The 17,709-nt window shown below is 30.7% G+C and overlaps 3 protein-coding genes and 2 long non-coding RNA genes across 10 annotated transcripts; 2 read left to right on the forward strand and 3 right to left on the reverse strand.

Annotated features, from left to right (window-relative positions):
- Positions 1–6: 6 nt before the first annotated feature.
- LOC117602289 (uncharacterized) lies at positions 7–5,490 on the reverse strand. Of its 3 annotated transcripts, none has more exons than XM_034320103.2 (4): positions 5,169–5,488; positions 3,995–4,096; positions 1,086–1,259; positions 7–561 (listed from the first exon to the last, which is right to left on the reverse strand). In XM_034320103.2, exons 1-4 carry the CDS (start codon positions 5,184–5,186, stop codon positions 463–465), a joined length of 393 nt encoding a protein of 130 aa, XP_034175994.2. In that variant the 5' UTR covers positions 5,187–5,488; the 3' UTR covers positions 7–462. The 3 variants fall into 3 exon arrangements, with proteins under 3 accessions (XP_034175994.2, XP_034175993.2, XP_034175992.2); XM_034320101.2 differs by having other exon boundaries at positions 251–561; positions 1,075–1,259; XM_034320102.2 differs by lacking the exon at positions 3,995–4,096 and having other exon boundaries at positions 1,075–1,259; positions 5,169–5,490.
- Positions 1,139–3,996, forward strand: LOC117602293 (uncharacterized). The gene is made up of 3 exons (XR_004580924.2): positions 1,139–1,268; positions 2,075–2,149; positions 2,239–3,996. It is a non-coding gene; the product is annotated as an uncharacterized LOC117602293 (long non-coding RNA).
- A 223-nt stretch (positions 5,491–5,713) lies between the features above and the next one.
- LOC143306018 (uncharacterized) lies at positions 5,714–11,049 on the reverse strand. Of its 3 annotated transcripts, none has more exons than XM_076691774.1 (4): positions 10,907–11,047; positions 9,733–9,834; positions 6,824–6,997; positions 5,714–6,299 (listed from the first exon to the last, which is right to left on the reverse strand). In XM_076691774.1, exons 1-4 carry the CDS (start codon positions 10,922–10,924, stop codon positions 6,201–6,203), a joined length of 393 nt encoding a protein of 130 aa, XP_076547889.1. In that variant the 5' UTR covers positions 10,925–11,047; the 3' UTR covers positions 5,714–6,200. The 3 variants fall into 3 exon arrangements, with proteins under 3 accessions (XP_076547889.1, XP_076547890.1, XP_076547888.1); XM_076691773.1 differs by having other exon boundaries at positions 5,991–6,299; positions 6,813–6,997; XM_076691775.1 differs by lacking the exon at positions 9,733–9,834 and having other exon boundaries at positions 6,813–6,997; positions 10,907–11,049.
- On the forward strand, positions 6,877–17,601 carry LOC143306019 (uncharacterized). The gene is made up of 5 exons (XR_013063291.1): positions 6,877–7,006; positions 7,813–7,887; positions 7,977–12,744; positions 13,551–13,625; positions 13,715–17,601. It is a non-coding gene; the product is annotated as an uncharacterized LOC143306019 (long non-coding RNA).
- LOC117602291 (uncharacterized) lies at positions 11,895–15,586 on the reverse strand. 2 transcript variants are annotated; one of them, XM_076691777.1, is made up of 3 exons: positions 15,473–15,586; positions 12,562–12,735; positions 11,895–12,037 (listed from the first exon to the last, which is right to left on the reverse strand). In XM_076691777.1, exons 1-3 carry the CDS (start codon positions 15,584–15,586, stop codon positions 11,939–11,941), a joined length of 387 nt encoding a protein of 128 aa, XP_076547892.1. In that variant the 3' UTR covers positions 11,895–11,938. The 2 variants fall into 2 exon arrangements, with proteins under 2 accessions (XP_076547892.1, XP_076547891.1); XM_076691776.1 differs by having other exon boundaries at positions 11,899–12,037; positions 12,551–12,735.
- Positions 17,602–17,709: the final 108 nt, after the last annotated feature.

The following is a 17,709-nucleotide window of genomic DNA, read 5'->3' on the forward strand; positions in this document are numbered from 1 at the left end:
ACTTGTAACTCATTGTTTCAAACACTAAAAAATGATTTAGCTTTTACAAACTTAATTGAGGTTATTTATTCGTTAGCTAAAATTCCCATCTATTCTTCAATTCAATTTTTTCGCCGATTCTTATTATGGTTGTTAATACATTGTATAATACATTGTATTAACAAACATATGTAAATGTTAATACATATGTAAATGTCTCAACATATTTGAAATAATTGATAAATATTTTTTAGCAGAATCACTACATAGGAAAGCATTATTAAAGTAATATTTCCGTTTATTTATTACATAATTACAATAAAATAAAAGATAATACAAGATGGGTGTTCCTAAGAAAGTATATTATTCGATTTTTTCTTTGATATTTATTATATGTACGTTTCCGTTACGATTAACATTATATACGAAGCAATTCGAAACTTCTACCAATGGCTGTGATTGGTCGTCCATGTTGGCATCCTCTCATTTCGACCAATCAGATACGTCGCTGTGTGGATGAGTGCGTCGACTTGTGGCGCAGTGCAGCATTTCTCTTCGAAGCTTCGTTCGTTCTGCACGTGTCTGCAACAGGTACGACAAATTATTTTTAAACATTAAATTAAATTGTCTCTCGGGTGTTGAAAATACAAACAAGAGAAAGAATAGCCCAAGAGAAGTCTAGCTTTTTGTTTTTTGATATTAATTCGACGTTTTCTTCAAAAATACATGAGATAGAATTTCTTGCTCTTGCTGTGAATTCGTAATGAAACTAGAACAACAGAATTTGAATTATTTTCTCTTTATATCAATAATTTCTCAAATATTGTTGCATTTTTGCATGTTTTTAGTATATTTTTCCCATAATTTATTGTTTTATATCGTGATAATTGATTTTCTCGTTTTTTACTATTACGTCGATATAGATACGAATTAAAATAAAATTTTGTTCATTTATTCTGTTTTTATATCAATAATTTTTTAAATCCCGTCAATATCTTTCGTTTTCTGTACTCTGTTTCCAATATTTTGGTGTTTAAAGTTGAGAAAAGTAATTTTGATTTTATTTCAATATGGCGTTGATAATTTTTAACGAACCTTTCCCTTACGATTAGTGTTAAAGTTTCGAAGCACTTTGAAACTTCTATCAACGGCTGTGATTGGTCGTTCATGTTGGCATCCTCTGATTTCGACCAATCAGACACGTCGCTGCGTGAGCGAGTGCGTCGATTTGTGGCGCATTGCGTCATTCGTCTTCGAAGCTTCGTTTGCTTAACACGCGTCTGCAACAGGTAAGGTTAAATTATCTTCAAACATTAAAATAAATTATCTTTCAGGTGTTGAAATTACAAAAAAGAGAAAGAATAGCCGATGAGAAGTCTACGTTTTTGTTTTCTGACATTAATTCGACGTTTTCTTAAAAAATACGTGAGATGAAATTTTTTGCTCTTGCCGTGAATTCATAATGAAATTAGAACAGCTGAATTTGAATTATTTTCTTTTTATATCAATAATTTCTCTAATATTATTGCATTTTTTCATGTTTTTAGTACATTTTTCCCATAATTTGTTGTTATATATCGTGATGATTGATTTTCTCGTCTTTTACTATTACGCCGATATAAATACGAATTAAAATAGCATTTTCTTCATTTATTCTGCTTTCATATCAATAATTTCTTAAATTCCGTCAATATCTTTCGTTTTTTATACTTTGTTTCCTATATTTTGGTGTATAAAGTTGAGAAAAGTAATCTTGACTTTATTTCAATATGGCGTCGATAATCTTCAATACTTTATAGCGGGAAATTCAAATGTCTCACTTATTCCAGCCATTGTTCAAGCTTTCGTATTTGTTGATTATTACATTATCACAATTCAGAACTAACTTTTATACGGTGATAGATACGTTTAATAATATAATAGGCATGCAAATTTGATTAATGTTGAAGAATTAAAAAATATTTGAAATTAAAAAAATATTCAAAAATTTATGTTTTGAGGATAGGGAGATTTTTTGAAATATTGATATATTGATTAAATATATATGATGTACCATTGAAGTATATATGTGAAAAATCATTCTTTTTTGTTACAGAATTGCAGTCGAATAAAGAATAAAACATCACAAGCGTGATATGAAATTATTAAATGAATCTTCATCAAAATAAATGTAATTTTTATTATTAAGTAGTTACAATAAATTATCATGGTAAATTTAAAATGTAATACACAAATGTAATACTATTGTTTTTTAATTAGAGAATGATCAACCAATGCCAATATGCCAATACTCTACCTACTATAATACTCTACAACATCAATCTGCTGAGGAGACCATTTGCCGAGGACACCATCCGCCGGGTTTATTGTACCTTCCCCCCAATAGGTGCTCATCGGTTCAGTGAGTCCCATGAATTAAAAATTTTATTCTTATTTTAAGTGAGCATAGTGACCCATGAGTGAATGTATACTCATGGAGTATATATGTTACATACCATTCATATCTTTTTTGTTTGTTATATTGTTATATTTCTTAGTTCAGGCTAGGGTCTTCTTGTCTCTTTTTAAAAAATAGTTTGTAGGATAGAAGTCGGATGATCCTCCGATTTCACAAATAAAATATAATTTAAAAAATATTTTTTTAATTAAAGGAAATTTAAATTTTGATAATGTATATAAAGTTTGTATATTTTATATGCAGTAAATATTACGTACATTTGCTACAATACATTGATTATACTATAATATTTCAATGCAGTATATTATTATATTGTCGATTTAAATATGTTTTATGAGCAAGAAGACATTTCGCGACGGTTAGATTCTAACGTCGAAGTAACATTTTCGAATGTACATTTGATGTAACTTAGATCATTTACTTCGACATGCAATCAGCCGAGGATGTATTACATGTATATTAATTATTGAATTATATTTTCCACAGATACAATTTTTGCTTAAAGTAAAGTGATTTTTTTACATATTTGTTTTTTGCTATAATTAAATGCAATTTGTTTAGAGTTTTTTATAATTGGAGTATTGTATTTTATACAGAATCATTTTTTAATATTTTATTCTAATTAAGTTCAATCTAATTAATTCAAAGAAAATCATAGTTCTAATGTGAGACTGTTATACAGAATAATTTACTTTCAAAATTAAAATGTTTATTAGCCCGTTAGCTTTACATTCTACTAATCTATCATTTTAGCTTAGGATTTTCAGCTTCACACGGTAGGTGTATTATTTCTTTGCCCGTATTCATTACTTACTAGCCTGAGCTCATCAACAAACCCAGGTGTGCGTTGTATGGGTAAGGGTGGTGGGTACGGTTTTAGAATTAAGCAATATTACAGCGATTGACAAACGTATTAGCGTATCGTGCACGATGTACGTTTCACATGTGTGTGTGTGTTTAAATTAGTGGAATGTACGTCGATTTTATTATTCAACTTAAATAGTTTATATAAATACATACAGGATAAATATATTACATATCTAATCAATATTTTCCATATTACATACTGTATGTATAATATCATTCAATCATATTACATTGAATGGATACTTGTTTGAGAATATTCATGAATAAAAATCATAATAATATTTTACAATATATGAAGGAAATATACCACTTGAATACCATATTCTTTTTTGAAATCAATGAAATACTAATTATTACTGTACTTAGTTTTATAAAAAAGAGAATGACTCAAAGTCAGCATTATAGCATAAATAATTTTACATTTCAATAAGAGTTTTATATGACACAATACATTAATATTATATTAATAACAACGCAATGTACGCTACGTTGTCAGTCGATTACAGCAAATGGTACGTACATAAAGTATAAATGTGTGTGTTACAAGCTTGGGTGACGGAGGCGTCTCGGGACGTTCTCTCTAGAGTAGGCTTGCACCCGAGTGTTGTGTGTGAGAACCGTGGAGTGTGTGTGTTGGAATGAACGAGTTTTGCTTTTTTAAATATAGGGATAGGCAGGCAGGTAGCTTACTTCTGGTGTATGTGATTTAGATGTAAGTAGGTAGGGCCAGGAAAGCAGACCAATCACATTTCTCTTTCGGGTAGGCTTATAGGTCCGGTGAAAAGTCTGCACCTGGGGTAGCATAATCGGAATCAATTACTTTTTAGTTAATTGATTTTGATTAAATCTTGATCTATACCTAGTATGTAAGCTCGCCCGCGGCTCTAGGCCCGGACGAAAAAGGACTACTTCAATGACATCTGTTCAAAAATTCCTTTTTTTTTGTTGCATGCTTCGTACAGCTATTCTTTTAATAGTTGGTCGTTGTGTGTGACACTCATGTTTAATATATTTCTCATCTTTATGGAATCTTTGAGCTGATTCATTGAGTAGTCGAAGAAAGAAGATGATCATCGTGGGACATCGTGGGACATCGTGGGACATCATCGCACATCATGAAAGGATGTCTTTCCATCTTTTTATGGAAAGTCATCCTTAAATTCTGATCTAAGTACATATTAATATCTTTTTCACTACTTTTTACAGTCACTATGCTCACTAGATATCTGTTATCAATTTAACATGTTCAGTAATAGAACTTAATTAAAAATTTGTCCATTATAGACTATTTCTTTTCTTATATTATGAAATAACATAAAACAAAGCAATATTACTATAGACTATGCATATTATTATATATTATTTTATGGATTTTGTAACAGACTCTGAATTGCAGGTGTTTTAAAACATATGATACAAAATATTATGATAGATACATGTGACTCTGGTAGCGAACATGTTAAGTTGCTGATTATATTACATTTTGTCTAATAATGACGTCATCAAGTATAAGTACGTCATTGTGAACTGACATTATATGTCGCTTTCCAATTAAATTAAATTAAATTAAATTAAATCATTTAAATCATATTGATTGCTTCATTAACAAGTAAAGTCATGCGCTTTTTTTTTTTTAAATTAATTTTTATCATTATTCTGTTTTTCATTTTTCATTAGCTTCCTATTTACATAATTTTTTAAATTATTGCATTCAAGTAAATTTTAACAATAACGAAACAAAATAAACCTTCATAGACGAATAACTTCCTATGATAACCCAACCCTGATCATTTCCTATTCATCAATAAAAAAAAATGATATTATCTAAAAATATAATTAAAAAATGAATTTTATCGTATTTTACCTGTATTGTATTGTACATTTGTATTGTGTTGGTTAACGTTTCAAATCACCCCCTATGGGCGGGGGGAAGTAGAATACGCCCATAGTATCCCTGCTTGTCGTAAAAGGCGACTAAAAGGGCACGTCTGTGCCACTGTTAATCAATTTTAATTTCATATTTCTAATTTTGATAAAAGCATTCGAGCTGTTTTGCGAAAATTTGCAGTTGGTACCGATCCCTCAAGACTAGACATGCTTTCTTTACCGATGGTGCACGATACCCCAAAGTGAGGTTAGGTTGAGCAAATGCATGTTCAGTCTTGTTCTATCTGTAGTCATTGTTAGGATAAGACTCCATGGAGTTCTGTTTTAGCACACAACAAAATCCATGAAGTTCCATAGAAAATTTAAGGTATCAGCAGAATTACGAAATAGAAAAAGTTATTAAATTAATAGTTCTCTTTATTCATTACTTGATCGCATAAAGCTAACAATTAGAACAAGATAGATATTGCAAGGAAGCTAAAAAAATACATTTTTCTGCTTATATTCATTACTTAAAAGTTTATTTTAGTATTACGGCTTCGTAGTAACTTGTAACTCATTGTTTCAAACACTAAAAAATGATTTAGCTTTTACAAACTTAATTGAGGTTATTTATTCGTTAGCTAAAATTCCCATCTATTCTTCAATTCAATTTTTTCGCCGATTCTTATTATGGTTGTTAATACATTGTATAATACATTGTATTAACAAACATATGTAAATGTTAATACATATGTAAATGTCTCAACATATTTGAAATAATTGATAAATATTTTTTAGCAGAATCACTACATAGGAAAGCATTATTAAAGTAATATTTCCGTTTATTTATTACATAATTACAATAAAATAAAAGATAATACAAGATGGGTGTTCCTAAGAAAGTATATTATTCGATTTTTTCTTTGATATTTATTATATGTACGTTTCCGTTACGATTAACATTATATACGAAGCAATTCGAAACTTCTACCAATGGCTGTGATTGGTCGTCCATGTTGGCATCCTCTCATTTCGACCAATCAGATACGTCGCTGTGTGGATGAGTGCGTCGACTTGTGGCGCAGTGCAGCATTTCTCTTCGAAGCTTCGTTCGTTCTGCACGTGTCTGCAACAGGTACGACAAATTATTTTTAAACATTAAATTAAATTGTCTCTCGGGTGTTGAAAATACAAACAAGAGAAAGAATAGCCCAAGAGAAGTCTAGCTTTTTGTTTTTTGATATTAATTCGACGTTTTCTTCAAAAATACATGAGATAGAATTTCTTGCTCTTGCTGTGAATTCGTAATGAAACTAGAACAACAGAATTTGAATTATTTTCTCTTTATATCAATAATTTCTCAAATATTGTTGCATTTTTGCATGTTTTTAGTATATTTTTCCCATAATTTATTGTTTTATATCGTGATAATTGATTTTCTCGTTTTTTACTATTACGTCGATATAGATACGAATTAAAATAAAATTTTGTTCATTTATTCTGTTTTTATATCAATAATTTTTTAAATCCCGTCAATATCTTTCGTTTTCTGTACTCTGTTTCCAATATTTTGGTGTTTAAAGTTGAGAAAAGTAATTTTGATTTTATTTCAATATGGCGTTGATAATTTTTAACGAACCTTTCCCTTACGATTAGTGTTAAAGTTTCGAAGCACTTTGAAACTTCTATCAACGGCTGTGATTGGTCGTTCATGTTGGCATCCTCTGATTTCGACCAATCAGACACGTCGCTGCGTGAGCGAGTGCGTCGATTTGTGGCGCATTGCGTCATTCGTCTTCGAAGCTTCGTTTGCTTAACACGCGTCTGCAACAGGTAAGGTTAAATTATCTTCAAACATTAAAATAAATTATCTTTCAGGTGTTGAAATTACAAAAAAGAGAAAGAATAGCCGATGAGAAGTCTACGTTTTTGTTTTCTGACATTAATTCGACGTTTTCTTAAAAAATACGTGAGATGAAATTTTTTGCTCTTGCCGTGAATTCATAATGAAATTAGAACAGCTGAATTTGAATTATTTTCTTTTTATATCAATAATTTCTCTAATATTATTGCATTTTTTCATGTTTTTAGTACATTTTTCCCATAATTTGTTGTTATATATCGTGATGATTGATTTTCTCGTCTTTTACTATTACGCCGATATAAATACGAATTAAAATAGCATTTTCTTCATTTATTCTGCTTTCATATCAATAATTTCTTAAATTCCGTCAATATCTTTCGTTTTTTATACTTTGTTTCCTATATTTTGGTGTATAAAGTTGAGAAAAGTAATCTTGACTTTATTTCAATATGGCGTCGATAATCTTCAATACTTTATAGCGGGAAATTCAAATGTCTCACTTATTCCAGCCATTGTTCAAGCTTTCGTATTTGTTGATTATTACATTATCACAATTCAGAACTAACTTTTATACGGTGATAGATACGTTTAATAATATAATAGGCATGCAAATTTGATTAATGTTGAAGAATTAAAAAATATTTGAAATTAAAAAAATATTCAAAAATTTATGTTTTGAGGATAGGGAGATTTTTTGAAATATTGATATATTGATTAAATATATATGATGTACCATTGAAGTATATATGTGAAAAATCATTCTTTTTTGTTACAGAATTGCAGTCGAATAAAGAATAAAACATCACAAGCGTGATATGAAATTATTAAATGAATCTTCATCAAAATAAATGTAATTTTTATTATTAAGTAGTTACAATAAATTATCATGGTAAATTTAAAATGTAATACACAAATGTAATACTATTGTTTTTTAATTAGAGAATGATCAACCAATGCCAATATGCCAATACTCTACCTACTATAATACTCTACAACATCAATCTGCTGAGGAGACCATTTGCCGAGGACACCATCCGCCGGGTTTATTGTACCTTCCCCCCAATAGGTGCTCATCGGTTCAGTGAGTCCCATGAATTAAAAATTTTATTCTTATTTTAAGTGAGCATAGTGACCCATGAGTGAATGTATACTCATGGAGTATATATGTTACATACCATTCATATCTTTTTTGTTTGTTATATTGTTATATTTCTTAGTTCAGGCTAGGGTCTTCTTGTCTCTTTTTAAAAAATAGTTTGTAGGATAGAAGTCGGATGATCCTCCGATTTCACAAATAAAATATAATTTAAAAAATATTTTTTTAATTAAAGGAAATTTAAATTTTGATAATGTATATAAAGTTTGTATATTTTATATGCAGTAAATATTACGTACATTTGCTACAATACATTGATTATACTATAATATTTCAATGCAGTATATTATTATATTGTCGATTTAAATATGTTTTATGAGCAAGAAGACATTTCGCGACGGTTAGATTCTAACGTCGAAGTAACATTTTCGAATGTACATTTGATGTAACTTAGATCATTTACTTCGACATGCAATCAGCCGAGGATGTATTACATGTATATTAATTATTGAATTATATTTTCCACAGATACAATTTTTGCTTAAAGTAAAGTGATTTTTTTACATATTTGTTTTTTGCTATAATTAAATGCAATTTGTTTAGAGTTTTTTATAATTGGAGTATTGTATTTTATACAGAATCATTTTTTAATATTTTATTCTAATTAAGTTCAATCTAATTAATTCAAAGAAAATCATAGTTCTAATGTGAGACTGTTATACAGAATAATTTACTTTCAAAATTAAAATGTTTATTAGCCCGTTAGCTTTACATTCTACTAATCTATCATTTTAGCTTAGGATTTTCAGCTTCACACGGTAGGTGTATTATTTCTTTGCCCGTATTCATTACTTACTAGCCTGAGCTCATCAACAAACCCAGGTGTGCGTTGTATGGGTAAGGGTGGTGGGTACGGTTTTAGAATTAAGCAATATTACAGCGATTGACAAACGTATTAGCGTATCGTGCACGATGTACGTTTCACATGTGTGTGTGTGTTTAAATTAGTGGAATGTACGTCGATTTTATTATTCAACTTAAATAGTTTATATAAATACATACAGGATAAATATATTACATATCTAATCAATATTTTCCATATTACATACTGTATGTATAATATCATTCAATCATATTACATTGAATGGATACTTGTTTGAGAATATTCATGAATAAAAATCATAATAATATTTTACAATATATGAAGGAAATATACCACTTGAATACCATATTCTTTTTTGAAATCAATGAAATACTAATTATTACTGTACTTAGTTTTATAAAAAAGAGAATGACTCAAAGTCAGCATTATAGCATAAATAATTTTACATTTCAATAAGAGTTTTATATGACACAATACATTAATATTATATTAATAACAACGCAATGTACGCTACGTTGTCAGTCGATTACAGCAAATGGTACGTACATAAAGTATAAATGTGTGTGTTACAAGCTTGGGTGACGGAGGCGTCTCGGGACGTTCTCTCTAGAGTAGGCTTGCACCCGAGTGTTGTGTGTGAGAACCGTGGAGTGTGTGTGTTGGAATGAACGAGTTTTGCTTTTTTAAATATAGGGATAGGCAGGCAGGTAGCTTACTTCTGGTGTATGTGATTTAGATGTAAGTAGGTAGGGCCAGGAAAGCAGACCAATCACATTTCTCTTTCGGGTAGGCTTATAGGTCCGGTGAAAAGTCTGCACCTGGGGTAGCATAATCGGAATCAATTACTTTTTAGTTAATTGATTTTGATTAAATCTTGATCTATACCTAGTATGTAAGCTCGCCCGCGGCTCTAGGCCCGGACGAAAAAGGACTACTTCAATGACATCTGTTCAAAAATTCCTTTTTTTTTGTTGCATGCTTCGTACAGCTATTCTTTTAATAGTTGGTCGTTGTGTGTGACACTCATGTTTAATATATTTCTCATCTTTATGGAATCTTTGAGCTGATTCATTGAGTAGTCGAAGAAAGAAGATGATCATCGTGGGACATCGTGGGACATCGTGGGACATCATCGCACATCATGAAAGGATGTCTTTCCATCTTTTTATGGAAAGTCATCCTTAAATTCTGATCTAAGTACATATTAATATCTTTTTCACTACTTTTTACAGTCACTATGCTCACTAGATATCTGTTATCAATTTAACATGTTCAGTAATAGAACTTAATTAAAAATTTGTCCATTATAGACTATTTCTTTTCTTATATTATGAAATAACATAAAACAAAGCAATATTACTATAGACTATGCATATTATTATATATTATTTTATGGATTTTGTAACAGACTCTGAATTGCAGGTGTTTTAAAACATATGATACAAAATATTATGATAGATACATGTGACTCTGGTAGCGAACATGTTAAGTTGCTGATTATATTACATTTTGTCTAATAATGACGTCATCAAGTATAAGTACGTCATTGTGAACTGACATTATATGTCGCTTTCCAATTAAATTAAATTAAATTAAATTAAATCATTTAAATCATATTGATTGCTTCATTAACAAGTAAAGTCATGCGCTTTTTTTTTTTTAAATTAATTTTTATCATTATTCTGTTTTTCATTTTTCATTAGCTTCCTATTTACATAATTTTTTAAATTATTGCATTCAAGTAAATTTTAACAATAACGAAACAAAATAAACCTTCATAGACGAATAACTTCCTATGATAACCCAACCCTGATCATTTCCTATTCATCAATAAAAAAAAATGATATTATCTAAAAATATAATTAAAAAATGAATTTTATCGTATTTTACCTGTATTGTATTGTACATTTGTATTGTGTTGGTTAACGTTTCAAATCACCCCCTATGGGCGGGGGGAAGTAGAATACGCCCATAGTATCCCTGCTTGTCGTAAAAGGCGACTAAAAGGGCACGTCTGTGCCACTGTTAATCAATTTTAATTTCATATTTCTAATTTTGATAAAAGCATTCGAGCTGTTTTGCGAAAATTTGCAGTTGGTACCGATCCCTCAAGACTAGACATGCTTTCTTTACCGATGGTGCACGATACCCCAAAGTGAGGTTAGGTTGAGCAAATGCATGTTCAGTCTTGTTCTATCTGTAGTCATTGTTAGGATAAGACTCCATGGAGTTCTGTTTTAGCACACAACAAAATCCATGAAGTTCCATAGAAAATTTAAGGTATCAGCAGAATTACGAAATAGAAAAAGTTATTAAATTAATAGTTCTCTTTATTCATTACTTGATCGCATAAAGCTAACAATTAGAACAAGATAGATATTGCAAGGAAGCTAAAAAAATACATTTTTCTGCTTATATTCATTACTTAAAAGTTTATTTTAGTATTACGGCTTCGTCGTAACTTGTAACTGATTGTTTCAAACACTAAAAAATGATTTAGCTTTTACAAACTTAATTGAGGTTATTTATTCGTTAGCTAAAATTCCCATCTATTCTTCAATTCAATTTTTTCGCCGATTCTTATTATGGTTGTTAATACATTGTATAATACATTGTATTAACAAACATATGTAAATGTTAATACATATGTAAATGTCTCAACATATTTGAAATAATTGATAAATATTTTTTAGCAGAATCACTACATAGGAAAGCATTATTAAAGTAATATTTCCGTTTATTTATTACATAATTACAATAAAATAAAAGATAATACAAGATGGGTGTTCCTAAGAAAGTATATTATTCGATTTTTTCTTTGATATTTATTATATGTACGTTTCCGTTACGATTAACATTATATACGAAGCAATTCGAAACTTCTACCAATGGCTGTGATTGGTCGTCCATGTTGGCATCCTCTCATTTCGACCAATCAGATACGTCGCTGTGTGGATGAGTGCGTCGACTTGTGGCGCAGTGCAGCATTTCTCTTCGAAGCTTCGTTCGTTCTGCACGTGTCTGCAACAGGTACGACAAATTATTTTTAAACATTAAATTAAATTGTCTCTCGGGTGTTGAAAATACAAACAAGAGAAAGAATAGCCCAAGAGAAGTCTAGCTTTTTGTTTTTTGATATTAATTCGACGTTTTCTTCAAAAATACATGAGATAGAATTTCTTGCTCTTGCTGTGAATTCGTAATGAAACTAGAACAACAGAATTTGAATTATTTTCTCTTTATATCAATAATTTCTCAAATATTGTTGCATTTTTGCATGTTTTTAGTATATTTTTCCCATAATTTATTGTTTTATATCGTGATAATTGATTTTCTCGTTTTTTACTATTACGTCGATATAGATACGAATTAAAATAAAATTTTGTTCATTTATTCTGTTTTTATATCAATAATTTTTTAAATCCCGTCAATATCTTTCGTTTTCTGTACTCTGTTTCCAATATTTTGGTGTTTAAAGTTGAGAAAAGTAATTTTGATTTTATTTCAATATGGCGTTGATAATTTTTAACGAACCTTTCCCTTACGATTAGTGTTAAAGTTTCGAAGCACTTTGAAACTTCTATCAACGGCTGTGATTGGTCGTCCATGTTGGCATCCTCTGATTTCGACCAATCAGACACGTCGCTGCGTGAGCGAGTGCGTCGATTTGTGGCGCATTGCGTCATTCGTCTTCGAAGCTTCGTTTGCTTAACACGCGTCTGCAACAGGTAAGGTTAAATTATCTTCAAACATTAAAATAAATTATCTTTCAGGTGTTGAAATTACAAAAAAGAGAAAGAATAGCCGATGAGAAGTCTACGTTTTTGTTTTCTGACATTAATTCGACGTTTTCTTAAAAAATACGTGAGATGAAATTTTTTGCTCTTGCCGTGAATTCATAATGAAATTAGAACAGCTGAATTTGAATTATTTTCTTTTTATATCAATAATTTCTCTAATATTATTGCATTTTTTCATGTTTTTAGTACATTTTTCCCATAATTTGTTGTTATATATCGTGATGATTGATTTTCTCGTCTTTTACTATTACGCCGATATAAATACGAATTAAAATAGCATTTTCTTCATTTATTCTGCTTTCATATCAATAATTTCTTAAATTCCGTCAATATCTTTCGTTTTTTATACTTTGTTTCCTATATTTTGGTGTATAAAGTTGAGAAAAGTAATCTTGACTTTATTTCAATATGGCGTCGATAATCTTCACTACTTTATAGCGGGAAATTCAAATGTCTCACTTATTCCAGCCATTGTTCAAGCTTTCGTATTTGTTGATTATTACATTATCACAATTCAGAATTAACTTTTATACGGTGATAGATACGTTTAATAATATATTAGGCATGCAAATTTGATTAATGTTGAAGAATTAAAAAATATTTAAAATTAAAAAAATATTCAAAAATTTATGTTTTGAGGATAGGGAGATTTTTTGAAATATTGATATATTGATTAAATATATATGATGTACCATTGAAGTATATATGTGAAAAATCATTCTTTTTTGTTACAGAATTGCAGTCGAATAAAGAATAAAACATCACAAGCGTGATATGAAATTATTAAATGAATCTTCATCAAAATAAATGTAAGTTTTATTATTAAGTAGTTACAATAAATTATCATGGTAAATTTAAAATGTAATATACAAATGTAATAGTATTGTTTTTTAATTAGAGAATTATCAACCAATGCCAGTATGCCAATATTCTACCTACTATAATACTCTACAACATCAATCTGCTGAGGAGACCATTTGCCGAGGACACCATCCGCCGGGTTTTTTGTACCTTCCCCCCAATAGGTGCTCACTGGTTCAGTGAGTCCCATGAATTAAAAATTTTATTCTTATTTTAAGTGAGCATAGTGACCCATGAGTGAATGTATACTCATGGAGTATATATGTTACATACATTTCATATCTTTTTTGTTTGTTATATTGTTATATTTCTTAGTTCAGGCTAGGGTCTTCTTGTCTCTTTTTAAAAAATAGTTTGTAGGATAGAAGTCGGATGACCCTCCGATTTCACAAATAAAATATAATTTAAAAAATATTTTTTTAATTAAAGGAAATTTGAATTTTGATAATGTATATAAAGTTTGTATATTTTATATGCAGTAAATATTACGTACATTTGCTACAATACATTGATTATACTATAATATTTCAATGCAGTATATTATTATATTGTCGATTTAAATATGTTTTATGAGCAAGAAGACATTTCGCGACGGTTAGATTCTAACGTCGAAGTAACATTTTCGAATGTACATTTGATGTAACTTAGATCATTTACTTCGACATGCAATCAGCCGAGGATGTATTACATGTATATTAATTATTGAATTATATTTTCCACAGATACAATTTTTGCTTAAAGTAGAGTGATTTTTTTACATATTTGTTTGTTGCTATAATTAAATGCAATTTGTTTAGAGTTTTATATAATTGGAGTATTGTATTTCATACAGAATCATTTTTTAATATTTTATTCTAATTAAGTTCAATCTTATTAATTCAAACAAAATCATAGTTTTAATGTAGGACTGTTATACAGAATAATTTACTTTCAAAATTAAAATGTTTATTAGCTCGTTAGCTTTACTATCTACTAATCTATCATTTTAGCTTAGGATTTTCAGCCTCACACGGTAGGTGTATTATTTCTTTGCCCGTATTCATTACTTATTTGCCTGAGCTCATCAACAAACCCAGGTGTGCGTTGTATGGGTAAGGGTGGTGGGTACGGTTTTAGAAGTAAGTAATATTACAGCGACTGACAAACGTATTAGCGTATCGTGCACGATGTACGTTTCACATGTGTGTGTGTGTGTTTAAATTAGTGAAATGTACGTCGATTTTATTATTCAACTTAAATAGTTTATATAAATACATACAGGATAAATATATTACATATCTAATCAATATGTTCCATATTACATACTGTATGTATAATATCATACAATCATATTACATTGAATGGATACTTGTTTGAGAATATTCATGTATAAAAATCATAATAATATTTTACAATATATGAAGGAAATATACCATTTGAATACCATATTCTTTTTTGAAATGAATGGAATACTAATTATTACTGTACTTAGTTTTATAAAAAAGAGAATGACTCAAAGTCAGCATTATAGCATAAATAATTTTACATTTTAATAAGAGTTTTATATGACACAATACATTAATATTATATTAATAACAACGCAATGTACGCTACGTTGTCAGTCGATTACAGCAAATGGTACGTACATAAAGTATAAATGTGTGTGTTACAAGCTTGGGTGACGGAGGCGTCTCGGGACGTTCTCTCTAGAGTAGGCTTGCACCCGAGTGTTGTGTGTGAGAACCGTGGAGTGTGTGTGTTGGAATGAACGAGTTTTGCTTTTTTAAATATAGGGATAGGCAGGCAGGTAGCTTACTTCTGGTGTGTGTGATTTAGATGTAAGTAGGTAGGGCCAGGGAAGCAGACCAATCACATTTCTCTTTCGGGTAGGCTTATAGGTCCGGTGAAAAGTCTGCACCTGGGGTAGCATAATCGGAATCAATTACTTTTTAGTTAATTGATTTTGATTAAATCTTGGTCTATACCTAGTATGTAAGCTCGCCCGCGGCTCTAGGCCCGGACGAAAAAGGACTACTTCAATGACATCTGTTCAAAAATTCCTTTTTTTTTTGTTGTATGCTTCGGACAGCTATTCTTTTAATAGTTGGTCGTTGTGTGTGACACTCATGTTTAATATATTTCTCATCTTTATGGAATGTTTGAGCTGATTCATTGAGTAGTCGAAGAAAGAAGATGATCATCGTGGGACATCGTGGGACATCATCGCACATCATGAAAGGATGTCTTTCCATCTTTTTATGGAAAGTCATCCTTAAATTCTGATCTAAGTACATATTAATATCTTTTTCACTACTTTTTACAGTCACTATGCTCGCTAGATATCTGTTATCAATTTAACATGTTCAGTAATAGAACTTAATTAAAAATTCGTCCATCATAGACTATTTCTTTTCTTATATTATGAAATAATATAAAACAAAGCAATATTACTATAGACTATGCATATTATTATATATTATTTTATGGATTTTGTAACAGACTCTGAATTGCAGGTGTTTTAAAACATATGATACAAAATATTATGATAGATACATGTGACTCTGGTAGCGAACATGTTAAGTTGCTGATTATATTACATTTTGTCTAATAATGACGTCATCAAGTATAAGTACGTCATTGTGAACTGACATTATATGTCGCTTTCCAATTAAATTAAATTAAATTAAATTAAATCATTTAAATCAAATTGATTGCTTCATTAACAAGTAAAGTCACGCGCTTTTTTTTTAAAATTAATTTTTATCATTAATCTGTTTATCATTTTTCATTAGCTTCCTAATTACATAATTTTTTAAATTATTGCATTCAAGTAAATTTTAAAAATGACGAAACGAAATAAACCTTTATCGACGAATAACTTCCTATGATGACCCAACCCTGATCATTTCCTATTCATCAATAAAAGAAAATGATATTATCTAATAATATAATTAAAAAATGGATTTTATCGTGTTTTGCCTGTATTGTATTGTACATTTGTGTTGTATTTGTTATCGTCTGAAATCACCCCCTATGGGCGGGGGGAAGTAGAATACGCCCATAGTATCCCTGCTTGTCGTAAAAGGCGACTAAAAGGGCGCGTTTGTGCCACCGTTAATCAATTTTAACTTCATACTTCTAATTTTGATCAAAGCATCCGAGCTGTTTGCGAAAATTTGCATTTGCGGTACGGCTGAACCGTACCAACGTGTCGCGGCCGGAAACCAGGACGAAAGAGAACGTCTTGGACTGCGTAAAATGGTTCCGGTTTGCGGTCCGCTTTGAGCTCGCCGCCAAGGTTCGTAGCTTGGCGGAGCGCTCCGGTTTATTCGCGGATATCGATTATTAACGCTGAGATTTCTTTATTCGGGTTCTATCGGTATTTGTTATTGACGACGGTGGCACATTCGCAACGTCGCATGGTGCAGAAGAAAAGAAGAGTTTGGATGAAACGAAGGACGATGCGGATGAGAAGAAAATGGTCTAGAGCAGCGAATGAAGCGCGGTAGAAGAGAAGAACGCAACCGAGTAGTTGAAGAGACGGAAGAAGAAAGGAGACTGTCCCAGAAGAAGAATGAAGCTGATGTCCCTGGGGAGAAGAGAAAGCGGCAAAGCAGATAAAAGCGATAGCTTCAGAGGAGAAGAGCTGAAGATAGAAGACCAACGGAGAAGAGGGAAGTGGTTAGGATGCTGCAGTGGAGAAGAGTACGCTCTGAACGGGAGAAGCAGGAGACAGAAAGAAGAAAAATGCTGGAATATGGAGGAGAACACGGTCTTCGACTGCCTAAAATGGCCCCAGGTTTGCGCTCCGCTTTGAGCTCGCCGCCACGGTTTGCAGCTTGGCGGAGCGCTCCGGTTTTTTCGCGGATGTCGGTTATTAATGATGAGATTCCTTTATTCGAGTTCTATCGGTATTTGTTGTCGAAGACCGTGGCACATTCGCAACGTCGCATGGTGCAGAGGAAAGGAGACTGTCGCAGAAGAAGAATGAAGGGGATGTCCCAGGGGAGAAGAGAAAGCAGCAAAGCAGAAGAAAGCGATGGGTTCAGAGGA

Source organism: Osmia lignaria, chromosome 13 (assembly GCF_051020975.1).
Source record: "Osmia lignaria lignaria isolate PbOS001 chromosome 13, iyOsmLign1, whole genome shotgun sequence".
Lineage (NCBI taxonomy): Eukaryota > Metazoa > Arthropoda > Insecta > Hymenoptera > Megachilidae > Osmia > Osmia lignaria.